The sequence below is a fragment of the Mauremys mutica genome, chromosome 9, assembly GCF_020497125.1.
Source record: "Mauremys mutica isolate MM-2020 ecotype Southern chromosome 9, ASM2049712v1, whole genome shotgun sequence".
Classification (NCBI taxonomy): domain Eukaryota; kingdom Metazoa; phylum Chordata; order Testudines; family Geoemydidae; genus Mauremys; species Mauremys mutica.
The window spans coordinates 57,567,482-57,589,823 of NC_059080.1; the positions used below are offsets into that span (position 1 = coordinate 57,567,482).

Consider the following 22,342-nt stretch of genomic DNA (forward strand, 5'->3'; position numbering starts at 1 on the left):
ATTATACCAACAAATGGAGTATTACCCGTATTTGTATAACTATTTATAATGTGTCTAATGTACACCTCTACCCTGATATAATGCTGTCCTCGGGAGCCAAAAAATCTTACCGTGTTATAGGTGAAACCGCATTATATCAAACTTGCTTTGATCTGCCAGAGTGTGCAGCCTCCCCGCCCCCCCCCCCCCCGGGAGCACTGCTTTACCGTGCAGCAGGTATCCCCAAGAGAACTAAATCTCTTAGAAGAAAATGAACACATGCACTGTATAATTTTATCACCTCACACTTCATTTACTAATAGTCTCCATAGTGTTAGGAGTACTATAATGCTGGAGGAGCTGAATTCTAAGATGATTTATTGTACCGACACCACACTTGTTAGAGGTTTTCAGGATACTATCCTTTGTAACCTGGAGGTTACTCCTTAATTTATTAGCCCAGCACTGTCAAGCAAGAGTATGGGTTTTGTTCACCAAGAGAATGCACCTTATATCTATCAAAAACCCTGTGTATTTCTATTCTGAACTGACACTTATGGTTTGGTAACATTGATTGATGTTACCAAATCAGTGAGGGATGAGAATCTTTTAATTTCAGGAATTAAACAAAGTTGTGTTCTCGCTCACTCTATTGCACCCATCATGTTCTATGAATGACCCTCCTCTTGGGAAGTGTGTTTGTGCTTCCCTCCATTTTCAACTCTTCACTTCCCTCTGTTCAAAGGCTCCAAATTGCAGAAATGTTCCTTCTGCAGCCATTCAGCACAGTTTCTTTTAAAGTCTGGAAGAAGGTGCACAGAGAGCAACAGGAAATACCCCTTTTCCATCTTGAATGGGTTAAGGATATTGCCTCCATAGCACCTCCAGATCTTGCTGACCTGATAAAGGATTTTTTTATTAGTTTTTTTTTAATTTGCCCATGGCATCCTTCCTTGAATGTGAACTCTATACACTTCTGCATACAAATCCTGATGTCCGGGCAGTCTGCTAGAGGATTTATTTGTCAATGGTGAATGTTTCTTGTATCATCACTATTTTAACATATCAATGTCACTTTCCTGATGCTAGCTTTGGTCTACACTTCTACCACACATACACCCCTACCCCAATATAATGTGACCCGGTATAACACGAATTCGGATATAACACGGTAAAGCAGTGCTCCAGGGGGGCGGGGCTGCACACTCTGGCAGATCAAAGCAAGTTTGATATAACGCGGTTTCACCTATAACACGGTAAGATGTTTTGGCTCCCGAGGACAGCATTATATCAGGGTAGAGGTGTACCATTTTTCAGGGATTTACAATTGTGGTAAGTTTTCTTTCCAGGCTGAAAGCTGTTACTCAGGACGGGATTTTCCCCCATAAATTGTGTATTTTTGAGCTATGAAATATTGAAAAAAATGTTAATGAATGTTAGTGAAACATGTCTATCTCGATAGAGGGGCTGTTGCTCTGACACCAGACTACTGGAGAGAATGATCTAATCATGACAAAGGTGAGAAATAAAACAGCTTAAAAATTCAGTGTTTCTGTAATTCAGTTTAGAATTTGCACATCCTATTCCCAAGTGCTGATGGCCTGTACAAAAAGCCTAACAGCGGCATATAGCATTCTATTGTCATGGAAGTTGCATTGGCCTGGTGGTCATCCAAAGAAACACTTTGGTTCTATTACAGGAGCTAAACAGTCGTACAGAATAATAAAAAGATTTGCAGATCTCAGAGATGGCTTCTCCTTCAGCAGCACAGAAATTAAAGTTTATGGCTGTGTGGATGTGAGATTTAAGATTTGTGAAGACTACGATGAGAGTCTTTGCATATCATATATGGTTATTAGCAATGGGGACACTTTTTTCAAACTGGAATAATAAACCACTCAAATATTTGGCAAGGTTTTCTATAATACGTTCTATACATACATGACTGGAGTGAAAAAAGAAAATCCACATATAGTCATGGAACAATGAGTCACTTAGTAACTGGCAGGATTGAGCTCTAAGTAGGGTTCAGCCCTGCCAATTGCTGTCCAGTCTCCAACAAAACACTTAAACATGTTCTTAACCACAATGGGACTACTCACATATTTAATGTTAAGTGGGTACGTAAGTGCTTTACAAGATTGTAGCCTTTACAGAGGTACATAATTCAATGCCAGTGCTATCCTGCTTTGAACAGGGACAAAGAAGTTACCAGAGATTTCAAACATCTACAGTTTCAGATATGTGCCAGCATCCACAGAAACTCAGTTTTCTAATGTGATGCGCTAGAGCAGTGCTTCAGTGAAGGTGAACACACTTTTTTTCCAGTAAGAGGAAAAGTTAACAGGAAGAAATGAATATTTTAGAGCCTGACTAAAATTCTTCTGTTCAATTTTAGCACCGGCCATAGAAGATAAAGGCACACCTATCATTTAGACACAGGTGCTTTTCCATTTATACATAGCTTATCCTTGATGCTCATTACTCCCACGGGCCTAATATGGGGGACAGGTTAGAATGTAGTGAGATTCTGATGCTCTAGCACACAGCTTCTCAGGACAAATTTTTTGGTGGCCTCAGAGTGCGGCCACCAACTCTTGCTCTCACACTTTCCCCTAAAATACTTAATTAGCTTTAGGAAAACTAATAAATACGCACATATACACATCCAAATCATTGTAATTTATTTATTGCTAGTTAGTTAGTCTGTTGTGAAAAGTGATATTAACAAACATGCAAGTATCACTTTTCACAGCAGACTTACTCAGCCCAGCCAAGCCTGGGGACAAATTAAGCCCTGGATGGGGGGGTTAGGGGAGGCAGCGGTGGCCAGGGCAATGGGGGATGGTGAGTGGGGGTCTGGGAGCGGCAATGGGGGGGGTTGGAGCCTGAAGCCCCATGGCCAGAGCCTGGGGCCTGCCACCACACAGCCAGAGTCCAGAGCTGGAGCCCGAAGTCCCTCGGCCAGAACCTGCTGCCCCACCACCCCAGAACTGAGGCCCAAAGCCTGAGCCCCAATCAACATCAAGGCAGTGGATTCAGGAGCAAGAGGGAGGGGGAGAGGCCACTATTTTGCCACCCACCTCCACCCCATCACAGTCCAGGAGGCTGTGGCCGCAAGAGAAGCCCTGGTGGCCGCATTTGAGAAATGCTGCATCTAGAATATATATTGTAAAACTACATCTGTGATTAAATAGTTACGCTGGACAACAGAGTGCAACAGAAGTAGAGAAGTAATGGAAATTTCATTAATAAGACATGGAATAATTGTTCTCAAAGTAACGAGAATGGTACATCAATAATGTGATATGTATGTTTCAGTATGTCTAATTAAAAAATATAATTAAGTCATACATTCAGAATGATCACCAGTACTCATAACACGATGTGTCAGTAGTATCAATTTATGACAAGAAATACACTTCCATTTATATCTATTGTCCTTTTACAGTGTAGAATTTCCTGATATCCTACTGTAATTTAACCACTTATTAGTCAAAATTGATGCACTAAACTGATGTCCTACTGCACAATTCAGTTACATTACTATGCCTTGTAAAGAATAGCATGGTACAGGGTGCACAAGATGACATAGCAGAGGCAGTCAATTCCTATAATGGAATTGTGCACAGTATTTCCTGTTCATAACCAGCAAACAAAAAGGAAGCTCAGCTCCAGCTCCAATGAAATGCCACTGAAATAGAGCAGCCAGGCTGTACAGAGGGGAAAAGATATCGTTTAAAAGTGTTTATGTGAAAATGGCATCTTCTTATTCAACCCATCTGCTTCTTTGGTGTTTTCCAGAAATGCCTGCTTGCTTTAATGACACAGACAAGTTTTTACTACTGTTAACACTACAGAGTCAATATATTTATGGGAAAGCAAGATAGATTCTGTTCTGCCCTATTGCAATTATCTTCTAAAATTCTGATTGCAGAATCTGTTACTGCTTATCAGTACTTACTAGGTCCTGACAAAAAGGAAGTTATTCTCACATTTTGTGGTCCCCAATAGCTGTTTAAGTACCGTATATACTTGTTCATAAGCCGAATATTTTTGGTAAAAGAGTGACGCATCAAAGAACGGGGGTCGGCTTATAAACGGGTCTGCACCAAAATTTGATGATTTTAAACTTTATGGCATCATTGAATTGAATATCTAATACATTGTCATTTTGTTTACCTGGAGCATCTGCAGGCATGGAGCCCCTCAGCACCCTGTGGCTGCGGTTTGCCGTTCCCAGCCAATGGGTGCCAAAACGTCCCGACCCGCCAAAGTTTTACAACCCCTGAAAATAGGGTCGGCTTATGAAAGGGTCATACAGTTTTTGCTATTTTTACTTATCCATTTTGGGGGAGTTGGCTTATAAATGAACGAGCTAATGAACGAGTATATAAGGTACGCATGGCTAAGCACACCTCCCTAATACAGGTTACAGTTAGCCAATGCACCTTTAAAGCAGCAACACGCTCACTGTTTATTGAAGAGAAAATGTTTATTTACAACAGTAATTTACATGAAAAGGTAAAATAAGAATTAAACATTATACAAGAAACATTAAATAAATAACAGATATAAGGTATATAAATCCTCACACATTAGGACATAAGCCAGACACCACCTGTCAGGAGTTAAGAAGCAGCTTTCCCTATAGGGAAGTTATTCCAAATTTGTCTGCTTACAGCTTCCTCAGAAACATCTGTTACTGGCTACTGTCATAGGACCTAATCTAGCATACACTGACATCAACAAGGATTTACTGTTCTTAGTGGATGCTGGATCAGGCCTACAGATAGGACATTAGACAAGATGGACCACTGGTCTGATCAGGTATACAACTTCTATGTTCTTCCATAACTCATTTCCAAGAAATTATAACACAAAGGATAAGAGGTCTTTTTAAGACAGAAGGAAATATAATTTGAAAGACATTGACAAAGTTACTATTCTTTTTATCAACAGTAGGGCCATATGATTTCCATGGTTTTGAGGTTTCATAATGAGGTGCAGAATCAAGCTGTGCAGCAGGATTTGGCTAATTTTTTAAAAAGTGAACATTCAAAGCTTCTATATTACAAAAAATTGAAGGTTTTCAGTCCTTGTGGTTGCAAAGCAAACCTTCCAAATGTAAATCAAATGTAAAATAAACTAATGCCCACTCTGAGTCTGCACAGAGCCTGAAAAAACAGCTCCAAGAGGCATTAACTGATTCCACTAATCTCAATAGAATGTCAAAATGAAATCCTGTATTTTATAATCAATATTTCACTGCTGTTTCCCAACACAGGAGCACCCCTTTCATACATGATAAATCAAAAAAAAAAATAGGTGCCTAAAGTTAAGTTTCTGTACCCATATTTAAGCACTTATATGAATTACTTAATTATAAAAAGGACTGATCATCCAGCAATTCTGATCAAATAGGTGCCTACATATTAAGATCTTAACTTTAGGCATAAAGTTTTTAAAATGTTGGTCAATGTCCTCATTTATCACTACTGGTCACCAAAACTTCCTGCTCTCTGATCCAACAGCTTCAGCAAAGCAGTTGTGCATTATTACAAAATTGTGTGACAATGAAAAACATGCAAAAATTGAGATTTGTATTCAATGTAATATCAAAAATAAATAATGTAATGCATATTGGAGACTGTACTATGTAGGTTTAAAACAAAACAGTTTTTGAATTTACTTGAAGCTGCCATAGAATTTAGTGTGACTCGACCAGAGAAATGAAGGGGGGAGAAGGGTGAAGAGAGAAATCAGAGGGCTTGCTGTAGAATTTAGGACCAGCTTGCCAGAGAGCACAAGAATTTAGGATGGACTCCTTTAGACCAGTGATATTAGCTATGAAGTGGCGATCCTTCCTAGTTTCAGTGGACCAAAGAACACACATCCATGAAAACGACAGAAGTCAGATTCACCATCAAACAGTAATTTTCAGTAATTCCCTTCCCTTTAGCTTCTGCAATAATATTCATTAAGGTTACGGTGATAGTTGGTGGCAGTTTTGAGTGATCTGTGAACTCTAATTACCTGTATTACTCACTAATCAATGTGCTGAATAAGCAGCTATTATCACTCTGACCAGGCTGAAGTTAGCTATCAATCCAGAGAACAGCTTTCTTGGGCCACAGCAGAAGATACCATATAAGAATAGTATTTGACTCATGGAATGCACAAGATACTCTCTCACCCAAGTGAACCCAGAATATTTAACAGGACCATCCTCGATGAAGGACCATCCCAACAGCTTGATTCTTCCTCACTTGGGCTAATAAGTTTCAAACAAATTCTCTGGTTCAGAATTCACTATAGACCTCTACTTTTCTCACTTATCTTTCACTGGGATAAAAGGAGGTATCATCTTGATTACCCAGTCCACTTACCCAGAAACAAAAGCAAATCTTGTAGACTAGGGAGGACCAACTTGGAGAAAGTATCCCAGGGTGGAAACCACCACCAGTTAGATCAGATGAGTAGTCAGGATGGGATCCAGTGCAGTTCACAGTAAATGGAGCCCTTGTGATTGTAAAGATAACTCATAAAATATTAACCAAATGTAAATAAATGCACTGATGTCTGCCTGAATCTGCAGACAGCATGAAACAACTGTCTTTTATTGTTCTCAATGGGGCATCAACACTGAAGCAGAGATAATTTAAATTTTGTTAACTATTTCACTACTGATCAAACTACATAAGAAAGAAGAGGTTAATCATATTATCAGGATCTATAGAATCAACTATGAGTGGTATATGAGCCCAATCAAATGGGAATCAAGCTGAGAGAGCCTAGTGGATCTCTGCAGGGAATATCAATCTTACCTGAGGAACCCAGCAAAGCACAAAAGGACATATTCTGAACATCTGTGCAATCTACTGGAAGAGGCTTCTCAAGTGGGCAGCTTGCATCCCCCAACTCAACCCAGTTGGGGCTAACAAAAATCTGGTCCTCAACACTCCCAAATATTAGATATCAGCAGGAGAAGCCATTTAGGGATTGGTAGGATGTTTTCATCTAAAACTAGTTTTTTGATTTCCAGATACTGGAAAGCCACGGCCAAAGACCCACATACAGAAAGCTAGTCTGCCCCTCCTCAAATTTATCTTAAAGACTCTTTACTTCCTCCTGACTATGACTCCTTTAGACATTCAGTCCTTTAAGGTGGCCTTCCTGGTAGTTACTGAATCGGGTAGGACTGGAGAACTTTGATCCCTGCTTGATAGTCACCTTTCATCATCCTTCAGAAGATCAAGGCACTCTAGACAATTCCCAGATTCTCCAAAAAGAAGTCTTCCACTTCTGTAACATCCAATAAATTTATCCTCCCTCCATCATCATCCTCTTAAGGAGACAGCTCTCCACAGGCTAGATGTTCTTAGGTGTTAAAGAGAATATGACCTAACAGTGGAGAGGGGCAGGCTTCTAGTTCTCCCATAACTCAGTGGATCCAGGCTAACCCCTTCAGGTGTGACGACACATATAGTGCCATAGCTGCTAAGCCAGAAGGGAAATAGCTACTGGAGCAGACATCTGCTACACTGCAACATGGAGGTCATTATATAATTTTCTAAGAACTACAGCTCAGACAGATCAACCGCAGCAGCCTTTGGATATTAACTCCTTAGCACAGTTGTCCAGTAGTTCAAGTATTCCCTTTCTTCATCCATATTATCATGAATGCTGATCCAAGTAGGCCACAGATCTAGAACGAAGGACCCCAAAAAAGGGTATGTACTCCTAATTACATATGGAGTTTGTGCTCATCTCATAGGACAATCTGTAGTCCTCCTTGACCTAATATTGCTGGACCCTTCGTCCTTTGGGTTTCACATAGTCAAATGTATAGAATTCTTATTCTTTTTTTTCCCCTCACTATATTTTTAGTAAAATAATTCAGATAGATAAGAAAGAATTAGTCTGGAACATTAGCACTAGAGAGCACATGGGATCTTCTCTCATCAGGGAAGAAAAGTTTTGAAATGAATGGCCTGTCTATCTGTTCAAAGTGGAAAGAGGAATCAGTCCCATCAGTCTAGTTTGTCATTACTGATTAAGATGAAGCCAGTTGATATGCAGACACAGATTCCCTTCTTCCTGACCAAGAAATTGCAAAAGCCATTTTCTTTGACAGCCAATATACATTTTGCTTTCTGTCTAAACAATTCCATTGAAATTGTAAGTTCAAAAAGTTGAGTTTAAGGAGGGAAAATCACACGTTGTTTCTTTTAGAATAAAGACTGCATGAACATTCATCCTTCACAGTAAGGTAGGGGGAAGAAGCAACAAACAAAGTAATGCAGTTTGGCTATCACAGACTGCAGGAAAGGACCCATGTGTCACTATCAACCTCAGCCATAATGAATCAGACAACAAGTGGTTCATTAAAAAGCATTGGAGATCTGAGCCAAAATATGAAGGAAATTACTATTGAGATTACCTAATCATGGTAATTTGGTAAACAATGAAGGCAAATTAAGTAAGAAACAGAATCATGGAGATAAGCGGATGGTTTACATAAGAACAGCTATACCGGGTCAGACCAAAGGTCCATCTAGCCCAGTATCTGTCTACCGACAGTGGCCAATGCCAGGTGCCCCTGAGGGAGTGAACCTAACAGGCAATGATCAAGTGATCTCTCTCCTGCCATCCATCTCCATCCTCTGACGAACAGAGGCTAGGGACACCATTCTGACCCATCCTAGCTAATAGCCATTTATGGACTTAGCCACCATGAATTTATCCAGTTCCCTTTTAAACATTGTTATAGTCCTAGCCTTCACAACCTCCTCAGGTAAGGAGTTCCACAAGTTGACTGTGCGCTGCGTGAAGAACTACTTCCTTTTATTTGTTTTAAACCTGATTCCTATTAATTTCATTTGGTGACCCCTAATTCTTGCATTATGGGAATAAGTAAATAATTTTTCCTTATCCACTTTCTCAACATCACTCATGATTTTATATACCTCTATCATATCCCCCCTTAGTCTTCTCTTTTCTAAGCTGAAGAGTCCTAGCCTCTTTAATCTTTCCTTGTATGGGACCCTCTCCAAATCTCTAATCATTTTAGTTGCCCTTTTCTGAAGCTTTTCTAGTGCTAGAATATCTTTTTTGAGGTGAGGAGACCACATCTGTACACAGTATTCGAGATGTGGGCGTACCATGGATTTATATAAGGGCAATAATATATTCTCAGTCTTATTTTCTATCCCCTTTTTAATGATTCCTAACATCCTGTTTGCTTTTTTGACCGCCTCTGCACACTGCGTGGACATCTTCAGAGAACTATCCACGATGACTCCAAGATCTTTTTCCTGACTCGTTGTAGCTAAATTAGCCCCCATCATGTTGTATGTATAGTTGGGGTTATTTTTTCCAATGTGCATTACTTTACATTTATCCACATTACATTTCATTTGCCATTTTGTTGCCCAATCACTTAGTTTTGTGAGATCTTTTTGAAGTTCTTCACAATCTGCTTTGGTCTTAACTATCTTGAGTAGTTTAGTATCATCTGCAAACTTTGCCACCTCACTGTTTACCCCTTTCTCCAGATCATTTATGAATAAATTGAATAGGATTGGTCCTAGGACTGACCCTTGGGGAACACCACTAGTTACCCCTCTCCATTCTGAGAATTTACCATTAATTCCTACCCTTGAAAAAGGTGGCACATTATTCTCACTATCCAATGTGGCTAGAATAAGTAGTATTGGCTTAAAATGCAGCAGGGACAATACTCATTCTCCTAAGACAAATTAAGCAGTGGAACAAGTTATCAAGAACAGAGTTTGGGGCAATCATTGCATCAGATATTGAAGATTATTATATGTATTTATCTGCCAGAGATGGTATAAAAATAATTAAATATGTAGTACAACAGTATGATGGGGAGGGATATATTGAATATTTGTAACCAAATTATTCTATGTTTAAGAGAAGGTGGTGGTGTGAAGTGATGGGTTGGTTTTGTGTGTGTTTTGTTTGGTTTATTGATTTAAAGAGGTTTAAATGGCAAAATGTAGGACATGAAGTGTAAAGTATTTTGTAACAGAAATATTGAAATGTATAGTTTCTCTCCATGACTCAGTCTGTACTTGAACATAGATGCTGTTTTTGAACGTACATTGGTATAGTTACTGCATGCTATGGGATCACGTGATTGTATAGTACGTAGTGATTTTTGGAGAGCTGATTGTGTGGGGGTTTTCAGGAAAGTATCCCAAAAGTCCATTCCAGTTCTGGCTCTACATCTAGTGCAGGGGTCGGCAACCGGTGGCTCCCGGCTCGCCAGGGTAAGCACCCTGGCGGGCCGGCCCGGTTTGTTTATCTGCCGCGTCGGCAAGTTCGGCCGATCGCGGCTCCCACTGGCCGCGGTTCGCGGTCCCAGGCCAATGCGGGAGGCAGGAAGCGGCGCGACCCAAGGGATGTTCTGGCCACGGCTTCCTGCTTCCCGCATTGGCCTGGGACCGCGAACCGCAGCCAGTGGGAGCCGCGATCAGCCGAAGTTGCCGACGCGGCAGATAAACAAACCGGGCCGGCCCGCCAGGGTGCTTACCCTGGCGAGCCAGAAGCCACCGGTTGCCGACCCCTGATCTAGTGCTTGGTTGTAGGGATCAGAATTAGAATTAAAATTAGAACACATATGAAAGATTTCTGCCTAGAGGTAGAAAATAGGTTTTAATCACATTGCCATATAGGAAATGCCTGGCAAAAAATTCTGGATGTCATTACATATGCCTAGATCTATCACCAGAATTATACCTTCTAACCTCTGAAAGAGAAGTTGCTGCAGTTAAAGTCTGTTCAGAGAGTAAACTCCTGTTGTGGAGTCATAGGAATACGTTCCCACCAAAAATGTTTAGTTATTATACTCATAAGCAGATTCCTGAATCTAGAAAGCATATTTTAAAAATTTAGAAAATAAAACAAAAAACAAAAACATCTTTAGAGAATCTGGTACTCTTAATAAAGTGCATTCGTACCAGACATACAAAATGGATACAGCTAAGGACATGGAGAAGAGGAGACACTCCCCGGTAAGGTACATTGAAGTACTCAAAAAATGTGTGAAAAATCAGAAGAGGGCCCTGAGCACCTTGGCAATGCTCTTAACACTTGCTAACCAAGGAGCAGAAATCCCCAGACTGGACTCAAACTCTGATCTTACCCATGGTACTAGGACACAAAAGCACGTGAGCCATTAGGCCAGTACAAAAACCCACACCAACCAAAAACAAAAAAACCCAAACAAACAAAACAAAATACATTTCAGAGGAAATTAAAGCTTTTTTTGGGGGTGGGAGTGGAGGGGGCTTGGAACAGTTTATTGTTGTCTTTGATTGTGGTCTTCTGTTACATACGCTGGAGCCTAATCCTTCCCTTGTTAACCAAAAGAGTCAATGGCAACTTTGAGTGTATAATGCTGGCTTAGGCCCCTGAAAGAGAATTCTACCATGCCTGTAGCTACTCAGGTTCCTCATTTCTCCTACCAATTCTTCTTAGAGAACCATTTTCCTCCTATATAGCCACTTCTATGAAGACCATGATTACAAGAACTTTTTCCTGCAAAAGGAATGGATGTTTTATGTCATTTCATACATAAACCAAACAATGAACTACCCTCCTACGCTAACCCTTTAATGCCCCTTTTTAAAATATAATACATTATAAAAAATTATAAAGGAAAAAGAACACTGTGTGTTCCATGCCACCCACCTACCCTATAACTTAACATGTAGTTCTACATCTCTGTTGCCTGTTACCTCCCACAACATCCCACTGTCATATTTAGTTTAGTTTTGAAACAGTGGCCCCATACACCAGTGCACCACCTTCAAGATCTGAGGACAGTTAGTTTAATTTAAAACAGTAATCTAGGTGAACCTATCAGGCAAATTAAGTTCCTTGGACAGTCTACCACTTAAGTAGAGCAACATATTGCGAATGTATTAGTAACTTCTCCAATGTGTAGATTACCAAACATCTACTTAAGCTTATCCCACCCAACAGTTGTTACATAATTAATTTTGTCACAAATTTTCTCAAATAAGATAAAAGACTGAATAAGGAAAAACTAATGAACAACAAAAATACCTAACTGATCTGAGGCAGCTTTGTAACAAACCTGCTTGGAATGGCAAACTTGTATTCACTGAATTCTGTGTTTTACTTCTTTGTAATCGTGAATCGCTATATAAATTAGCATGATCACTTAAAAAAATACGACAAAGCACTAACATTCACTGTGTTGAGGTGATGCAGCAAGAAGCTACTTGAGGGACATGGGGGAATATCCAATCTTTACTCCACTGTGAAAAGTAGTAGTCGTGCATCAAAAACATAAAAAATAGATTTAAAAAGGATTCCAGTCTCAGAAATCCATAGTCATGACAATGTGCTGACAATGAACTAAAACTGTGCTGAAATTTTTTAAGGAATCAGAGTAGCTAAAAAAGACAGTATATTTGAGGAATTGTATATCCACAAATAGGAAAATAAGTAACTAAAATAAGGAAGCAGGGGTACATAAATAAAAATTGAAAGGGGGAAAAGTCCTGTCTTGAAACTAAAGCTGCAGATCTGAAATCTGCTTCAAGTGAAAAGACTTTACAAATACAGGTCATCTAAAGATTGCAGAAAAAGTGCACTAGTTCTAGGCAGAGAAAATTGTTCTATTTTTCTCTTGTAGGAATCTGTCCTTCAGTGTTATTCCAAAAAATCAAATAGCTAAGAGGTAGCTGAACATCAGTCCCACTTGGGAAGACTAATATAATTATGGATGCTCACTCTAACTCAAATTAAAGTACAACCAGAAAAAGGTTGACTCTCATCGACGAAAGTAACAGCACCTGTGTTTAGCAAGATGGTAGCAGAAAAATCATAAATATGTGCCTATGTTCCTCGGGCAAATCACAAGAGGAGCTGAAAAATCATTTGCCACCTAACTCAAAAAATATGTATTAATATTGTATTAAAATATAAATATTATAGCTTCAAGATTACATTTTAATTTTCAAAAGATTTTAATTCATAGCGGCTACTCTGTAACTGGGGTATTTTAACCTTAAAAAAACAAAAACAAAACCTTGAGATGTTATAGACCCTTCAATATCTCTTATTTTAAAGTGTCAGTTAAAATAGTTATTGCTTTCATAAACAAAATACACCTTCATCAGATTATTCCATGCCCATGGACTACATAGAATTCCCATTACATAATAATTATTTATCTGATGTGAGTGGACTGTGCTACAACTGGTACTGACTTGTGTCATGGAGAATATCAATGCACACAAGACCGAGGTTTAAGGAGGTTATATAATAAGGCTGAGAAATATTTAAATTTCAAAAGTAACAGTCCCTCTCTATAGGAGACTGGGCAGCATGGTCATGTATATGCTCCATCAGTACCCTAGTTTCTCCAGAGATAGTACATCCTAAAGCCTGATTGTGCCTCTACATTAGCAAGACTGTGCAAGAGAACACAATGGATTTTAAGTGCTAATACACAGGGCTTGGCTACATTTGTAAGTTACAGTGCAATAAAGGAGCCCCGGGCGCACTAGCTCACTACCCGTCCACACTGGCAAGGCACGTAAAGCGCTCTGACTCCGTGGCTACAGCACTGTTGGTACTCCACCTCGGCGAGTGGAATAATGTTTGCTGCGCCCCCGCTGGAGCGCCACGGCACCAGTGTGGACGAGGTGTTGCATTACTGCGCTCTGATCAGCCCCCAGAAATGTCCCATAATCCCCTTAAGTCAAGTGGCCACTCTTCTCATTGTTTTGAACTCGCTGTAGGAATGCGGATATGCCATTTGAAAGCTCCATTTCTGATAGCCAGCTGCTTATCTGCTCCGAGACAGATAAGTGTGCTCTGAGACAGATTAGTGTGGAATGCTGAGAGGTGGGGGGGAGGGGGAGTCTGCTGCTGTCTGAACTTACAAGACAGCATGCTGACATGCTCTCAGCCCCCAAAAAACCCACTCTCCCCCCTCACATACTCCCTGTCACACCCCACCCCACCCCCATTTGAAAAGCATGTTGCAGTCACTTGCATGCTGGGATAGCTGCCCATAATGCACTGCTCCCAATGCTGCAGCAAGTGCCGCAAATGTGGCCATGACAGTGTGCAAGCAGTTGTCAGTGTGGACAGACTGCAGTGCTTTCCCTACTGCGCTCTCCGAAGGCGAGTTTAACTCACAGAGCTCTACATCTGCAAGTGTAGCCATGCCCATAGTTTTTTCAGTAATGTGCATCGTGGATAATGGCTACGCACCTTACAAGCACAGGCAACACACTGGAATTTACTCCTGCTTTATCCCATGCAGTCAAGGTTATGTGATGTATGTAAACATTAAAAACGTAAACTTTTTTTTTTTTTTTTTTTTTTAAAGATAACATGAATGATCTAACATACAGTTTTATGGTGAATGGCTCCTGGAAAAGAGAAACAAGAAAAAATTTTGCAAGAGTATTCTGTTTGACTGGTAATAAGATACACATGGCCTTTCATCACTAGAGGTCACTGGTTCAGATTGTTAGTGACCAGAAGTAGTTACTATCTGATATCTGCTCAGTTGAAAATATGTGAATTGGTTGTCCCAGCAGAGTCACTTGCATTCAGTTAGCCACAATAATAATTGGAGATATACCTATCTCCTAGAACTGGAAGGGACCTTGAAAGGTCATTGAGTCCAGTCCCCTGCCTTCACTAGCAGGACCAAGTACTGATTTTTGTCCCAGATCCCTAAGTGGCCCCCTCAAGGATTGAACTCACAACCCTGGGTTTAACAGGCCATTGCTCAAACTACTGAGCTATCCCTCCCCCCAAAGAACTAGCAACACTGCTGGGATTATCAACAAAGCACCCTGGACTACCTTGGTATGAAGTCTGAACTATCTTTTCACTGCTAGGTATGTTCCCTTCCCCTTCTAGGTCAGGACTGAAGAGCATAATCACAGTGGTGAAAGAAAATTTGTATTGATTATGTTGCTCCTCCCCAATAAAGCATTTCCATTTCCATGGCTAACAATCTGGCACTTTACACAACATTAAATTCTCTTGATAAAATTTAAAAATCAAGGAAAAATTGCTTATTTTCAAACCAGTTATCTTACCATTTTTGTTTAAAAAGATGCAAAAAGTCTCCTCTCTTCAAAGTGTGTAACAAATATTACGGTTAATAGCAATTCTCTGCACTCTGACAGTACAAAAAAAATCTTACAGCGAGAAGGCGTTGTATATATAAGTTATTCATTACAAATACAGTTGAACCCGGTTATGTTGCCGGCCTAGGGGTTTGCCAAAAAGCGTCGAGATAACCGATGATCGAGATAAACGAAAACCAATATGGCGGCAATATATTAACATGTGCTTGAAATTTCTTTATGTACATGATGTGCGTTAATAAATAAGATGAAGCGATCGGCATGCTATAAAAATGTACATACATGTTTGCTAACAACAAAAGGCATATGTGCACCAACTAACAGCAGAGATTTACCAGTATACAATACAAACCACCGTCGATTCTCGATACAAACCTTTATTATATTCTCCAACATTGCAAACACAGAGATCGCTCACAAAATCACAAAAAACGTGCGGGGTGTAGTTCGTTTTTACAAAAAGCTAACCAGTGTCAAAATTAAATTCGCGAGTCATTTCACTCTGACACAGCTCTGAAAAGTATCATACACGCGGTTACTATGGTTTCTTTACAAAGTCTAAAATGCTTTGTTGCTTTTTGCCTTTAACAGTCTGCTTGAAAACAAATGCTTCAATATTATTTATGCTGTCTAAAACAGTTTCATCTCCTACAAAAGAACCATACCGTTGAATTTTCTGTAGCATTTCTACCACCTCACCAGCTGAGGGAATTGGTTCCAAATCTTCGTCCGCATCTTCATCTTCTTTGTCATTGCCGCATGCAGATGTGCTTGCCTGTGCTGACTGCACACTTGATACAATGTCTTCATCGGTGATCATGCCATCAGTAACGACGTCTTTGTCGATTTCTATGTAATCTCGGAATTCCTGGACAGTGATGGCTAACTCCTGTGCCTCCTCTTCCAAGATAGCATCTGTAAGGCTTGATTTTCCCGCCACTTCCGCGAGTTCTTCTGCGGCTGCACGGATTATCCCCTGGTCCATTGGTTGGAGCTTACTCGTTGTGTTAGGTGGGAGGTAAAAGATCTTAATGGCCTTGAGACCAGGAACATCCGGATGAGCTCTACAGTTGTCCACGATCAGTGCCACCTTCCTTTTCTCTGCTTGGAACTTCCTGTCCCACTTTTTCACCCATGCACTGAATAGATCTCCTGTGACTGGCCATCATAATCACATTGGAGAACTTTGGTCTGCTTAAAGCATCTGGGATTCTTGAACTTTCCTATAACGTAGAGCGGGAGTTTTTGGCTTCCATCCATGTTAGCAGCAACTAGCACTGTAAGTCGGTCCTTCGACTTTTTTCCACCATGACAAGCCTCCCCACGAAACGCCATAGTCTTGTCTGGAAGGCATTTCCAAAACACCCCAGTTTCATCAGCATTAAAAATGTTCCGAGTCTCATAGGTATCCAAAATTGTGCGCATTTGAGTCTTCAGCCATGAATCCACTTGTTCCTGTTGAACCGCAGCGCTCTCTCCACAAATTGCTTTGAAGACAATGTTGTGCCTCTTTTTGAAACGATCCAGCCATCCCTGACTTGCTTTAAAGTCAGGGTGTCCTAGCTTTGCAGCAAGGATGTCCGCCTTCTCCATCAGCAAGGGACCATTGACGGGAAGGTTTGTTGCTCGCGTATTTGTGAACCATTGAAACAGTGCATCGTCGACATCTTTGTGCTCAGCCACTCTAAGTTTTTTTCTTGCTGGATCAAAGACAGACTTCTCGTACATTTGCTTTATCACGTCGGCCTTCTTTTTCCATCCTGAAATGGTGTTTGTTGGAATGCCATGCTGACGACTAAGGTCTGCCGGTTTTGTTCCTTTTTCTAGCTGCAGTATGATTTCATACTTTTTCTCTATTGACTGATTGTCCAGTTTTCTCTTAACACCTCCAGACATTTTTAGAAGGGAAAAAATAAACAGAATAGCTACAGCATGTTATCCTTCAGACAAGATCAACAAGAGTGAGTGAACTGGCATGGGAGTGAACGACCATACGGACCATGATCACGTGCTACGTGAACTCAGCACATGCGCAGTGAACCAAGTATGATCATTTTTATTTATATACTAATATATAAGACGCACGATTGGTCATGGGGATCGAGATAACGGACGTTAAGTGGCAAATTTGGCCCTCTTTTGTGCTCGAGATATTAGGGTACGACGACATAAAAGAACCGACATAACCGATGAGAAAATGCTAAGACAGAGAGAATTTGGCGGTTCCACTTCTAAAACGTCGACTTAATACGATTGGCAAGTTAACCGAGGTCGAGATAAATGGGTTCGACTGTACTGCTGTTTGTATTCTATTGGGACAAAATTATTCATTTGGCCAACAAAACTTTTTTCAAAACGGGTTAAAAAACGCTTATGATTTTATGGTGAATAAACAGTTTAGACAACCCTCACCCCAAAATAATTAAGTGCTATAACTTGTTGGATGTTTCACTGATCTTCAACTGAGAGGGGACAGAGTTCTGTAGAGACTTTACAGCTAGTGCAAAGACAGCCTCAAGGGCCACAAAGAAACTTAATTAGTTCTGTCCCAGCCTCCCCATCCAAAGTAATAAGGAACTGACATCTTCAAGATGAAGCTGTATTCTGCACCCTAACTAGCAATTGTTGGTAGGCCTGAAAAGCTTTTACTATTCTTTGAAGTAAGGAAGCAGGGTCATTATGTAAGGAAAATAGAATGAAAGAGTTGAGGAGGAAGTATATAATAGAAGAAAAAAGGTTTGGTACATTCCCCCAACCCTTCTGTCTATCCATAAAGAAAGTGAGGGTGTTAGCAACTGCTCTGGACCTGCTTGTCACATCTCTGGGAGTTGTGACTCAAGCTGAGAATCCATGATCTAGGAGTACATGTGCAATAACAGTGTAAACCAGCTGGGCAAAGCCAGACAGGTCCATCTAAACTTAGAAGGAAATAAGGATAGGGAGGAAGGGGACTACCCAGTGTATGCGTAGGATTGTTTGTATGAACACATAATTATGTCAGATTCTATTCAAATTGTGTGCTCTCTGGGGCACTGCCACAGCATGCAATCTCAGGATTCTACAATTTGAAAGGGGGGGGGGCGGTCAATAAGATGACCATCAGATCTGCTGGGTGTTTCCAGTGCCAATATAAAGGCTCAATGGCTAACACACATCCTTCTATTGTTATGGTGCTATCAGAGGGAGCTTAGCAGCTATGGTAGTCTTTCCACTAGACCTTCCCATCCTTTTTATATGAAATTTTGCATGTTTGAGGAGTACAAGAGACTCTTCCGCACTTTAGATGCATGCCTTGATTAGATCACATTCAAATCAAATGATTGTATATTAAAATAATCCACAAGTGCACTACTCCTCTCCCAAGAACTCCATCAAAAGCTCCCCAATCTCTGACCCACTGATCCCCAGCGTCTGGTGGAAGTGTGTATTTCCTCCAGACATTGATAATGGTTATCATAAACAGAACCAAAACACGAGTTCCTGCTGTGATCATTTGAATGTTTGCTCCTTAGGTTGCATGTTCAAATGTACCTTTGTAAGTAATTAGCATAGTTAAATGCACTAGTGCATTTCTTTGCTCCTAAAACAAAATGCAAGAACAAAGTTAAAGGAACAGTGACGTTAATGCTTTTAACAGTTAATGTTAGTGCAGGGGTAGTGCACTTAAACACAAAGGTCAGAAAATTCAAACGTTAAGGTTCTCACAGCAATATCAACTTTTGGAAACAGACCATTTAAAATTTGGTAAGGGCTTCTACACATTCTAGTGTATCTGCGGGATAATGCATGAGGGGAAGCAAGAATGACAACTCTTTGTGGGCTTTTTTTAGTTCCCCAGTATGTATGTAGTTTTGGAGGTATCTAATGACTTAGAAAACTTCTGTTTTCACTAGTTCAGAGGAGAAGACTTGCTCTCTGTTTATCAGGACTCATTATTACATGTGAATATATATGTCTTCATAAGTGAAGAACATACCTGGGGAACCTTTTAGTCTCTAATTGTGGAGATCTCTTATAAAGACTGACGTTGTCATTTACGGAAGGAAAAACAGCTTATACTATGAAAAAAAGTATAGCTAAGTATAGATCAGGACTTTATAATTAAACTCCTATTTTCAGATGCTTACAAATTCCCTAAGAAATTCACCCATGGACTGAAATTCCTTTGTTTGGCCTCAGCCCAAAGACAGATTTTTCCCTTACAGAAAGTTTGAGGAAAATCCTTTCAGTTGTTTTCTGGAATGAAAAAACATCCAGAATGTTGAGCTTTTTTTTGGTACACCAATAATTCAAAGAGCTAGAGAAGCCTTTTAAACTTGGCATAAAAACAATCCTTACTGGGTTTAAAAAAAAAAAAGCTATAGGGGATTGAAAAAATTTAAGAGCATGGTAAGATTTTAGCCGATTGTTGTCTCCATTATATCATCATGATGTGGTATCCCAGGGTACGTCTTCACTACCCGCCGTATCAGCGGGTAGCAATCGATTTCTCGGGGATCGATATATCGCGTCTCATCTAGACGCGATATATCAATCCCCGAATGAGCTCCTGTCGACTCCGGAACTCCACCAACCCGAACGGCGGTAGCGGAGTCGACATGGGGAGCCGCGGACATCGATCCCGCGCAGTGAGGACGGTAGGTAATTCGATTTAAGATACTTCAACTTCAGCTACGTTATTCACGTAGCTGAAGTTGCGTATCTTAGATCGATTTCCCCCCGTAGTGTAGACCAGCCCCCAAACTACGACTACTGATGGGAAATCATGAAGGACAAAGATTGTGAATGTCTTAGTACGTGGGTTCTTAACACAAAGGTCACAAACAAGTGTTAGGGGGCTATGTCCTTTCCATACTCTTAAATGGGAGGTTCTATTACCTCAGCAGAAGAGGTCTTGGTATGAAAACATTTGAAAGCCACTGTCTTAACAAATCTGTGAGCCTTCTACTGCTCCTTACAACATATAAAGACAGCTTTAAACTTTTAAAGAATTTTTCACTTTAGCAAAAATCAGGAAGCTCAAGGCTTAATATTTACAGTAACTTTTGGTGGGTTGAACAGGTGACACCTAAAACACTGAACCCTCAGTGCATTTTTCTCAGCCCTTTCCTCGCCTCTCAGTTGAACTTTGGAAAAGCTGCATCTTAATTTATAGCCTGTTTGGATGTCACCATCCCACTCCAGTCTTCTAAAGCAGCGTTTTTCAACCTTTCCAGACTACTGTACCCCTTTCAGCAGTCTGATTTGCCTTGTGTACCAAGTTTCACCTCACTTAAAAACTCTTCAGCTGCCAGGCTCTAAAGGGTGGCAATACCAAACTCTGCCATCCTTACTTCTGCTCTGCCTTCAGAGCTGGGCAGCTGGAGAGCAACGGCTTTTGGCTGGGGCATTCATGTTGTTTGTGGCACTAATTTAAAAATCCTGCTCCCCTCCCACCCCACAATATCCATGCCCACCTGCTCCCACATGGTTTGTTGAATTTTTATCCCTCTCCCGCTGTTATGGCAGTGGGTCCTGTGGGACCCACAGGATCCCAGTCCTGCTGAAGGGCTCTAGAACCTTTTGTAAAATTAGGGAAATGAGATGAGTTGACATACCCCCTAGAAGACCTATGCGTATCCCCCGGGGTACACATAACCCTGGTTGAGAACCACTGTACTAAAGAGATCTAATGTATAAAACAAAGCTGGTTTTTAAGCTACAGAAATTAAATATAAAAAAACCCACAGTTAAATACTTGGCACTCAAAAGTCAGGGTTCACAGTGTAAAAGTCATGTGCCCATTACACACAAAAGAAAGTTACTTATCTATCATTCTTTTTTGAAAATACTACACAGAATAGCAATCCTCCTGTCTGAAGCTGACAGAGCAACAGAGGCCAAGAACTCCTCTTGCTTTAAGGTTTATTGGCATTATGAGGCACTGGCAGTCAAGAGGGCTTTGGCACCCTCATATACTGACCAATCACCAGTGTCTCAGCTTCTTCTAGAACCTTCCAAGTCAGGTCCTGAACTACATAGGGAGCAAAAGCTCCCTTAAAAAGCAGATTATAAAAACAGGGGAAAAGTTAACATTTTCCAAATATGTAATACAAGAAGCATCTCAAAATAATAGTTAAAAACTTACCCCCAAATTGATGGGGAAATGGGTATTAATCCTGTACGATACCTACAAAGAATCAGAACAAGTAACTTCCTCATCACTGAAGAGAAAACATAGGATACCCTTGAAGACTAAGGCCCTGTCTACACTAGAAAGTTGTACCACTAACTACGCTGATGTAGTTAAAGCTATATAACCCCTAGTGTAGATGCAGTTATGCAAGCACAGCTGTTCCCATACGGGCAGAATAATTATACTGTCATAAGTCACCTTTATATTGGAATAGCTGTGTCCACACGAGGGCTTTTTACCGGTATAATTATTGGTTTAAAAAAATAAAACCACCACACCCCTAACTGAAATAGTTATACTAGTAAAACATTCAAGTGTAGACTAAGCAAGGTTTACACTACAGACTTCTGCCGGCACAGCTGTCAGTTAAGGGCATGAACAGGCATGATCTCTGACCTGCCAACACAGCTATGTTGAAGACCCTAGACACAGTTATACCAGCAAAACTGCACTTTTGCCAGTATAAGCTGCAACTGCACTAGGCATGTTTTACCAGCATAATATACTGGTATAGGTATACCAGCAGAGCATTCCTAGCACAGACCTGGCCTAGGCCTTAGTGTGGATGCAGTTATATCAATATAAAGGTTCTTTATACTTACAAAGCTATTCCCATATAGGAAGGCAGAAGACCTAAGTCACTTCTATATCAGTATAACTGCATCTACACTAGGGGCTGTACAATTATTTTGTTTAACACACACACATACATACATACATACACACCCCTAACTGAATCAGTTACAATAAAACGTTCAAGCATAAGTCAGGCCTCAAAAGTTTGAGGAACATATCAAAATAAGGTCCTATAGGACTAGAAACGGTAGATTTATGTACTTGATAAGGGAGGAATACCCACTCTCCAACAGGAATCCAGCACTTTCTTCTAGCTAGGAAGAGGACATTACACTTTATATTTGTGACAATTTAATGTAGAAGAAAACTATTACAATCCGTTGTGGAGGTTTTTATGGCTCTCTCTGGAGTCTTAAATAATAGCCCCAATAAACTT

General features: G+C 40.4%; 1 protein-coding gene across 7 annotated transcripts in view; it reads right to left on the bottom strand.

Annotated features, from left to right (window-relative positions):
- The window catches only part of WDR33 (WD repeat domain 33), a 110,478-nt gene that overhangs the window by 24,619 nt on the left and 63,517 nt on the right, over window positions 1-22,342 (bottom strand). The window contains exon 8 of one of the 7 annotated variants that reach the window (XM_045031049.1): window positions 11,008-11,547. The exons of the other annotated variants lie outside the window; for them this stretch is intronic. Within the exon in view, the coding sequence (XP_044886984.1) occupies window positions 11,471-11,547 (77 nt within the window). The 3' untranslated portion in view covers window positions 11,008-11,470. Of the gene's footprint in view, window positions 1-11,007; window positions 11,548-22,342 lie in introns of those variants that run through there. 7 annotated transcript variants of the gene reach the window in all.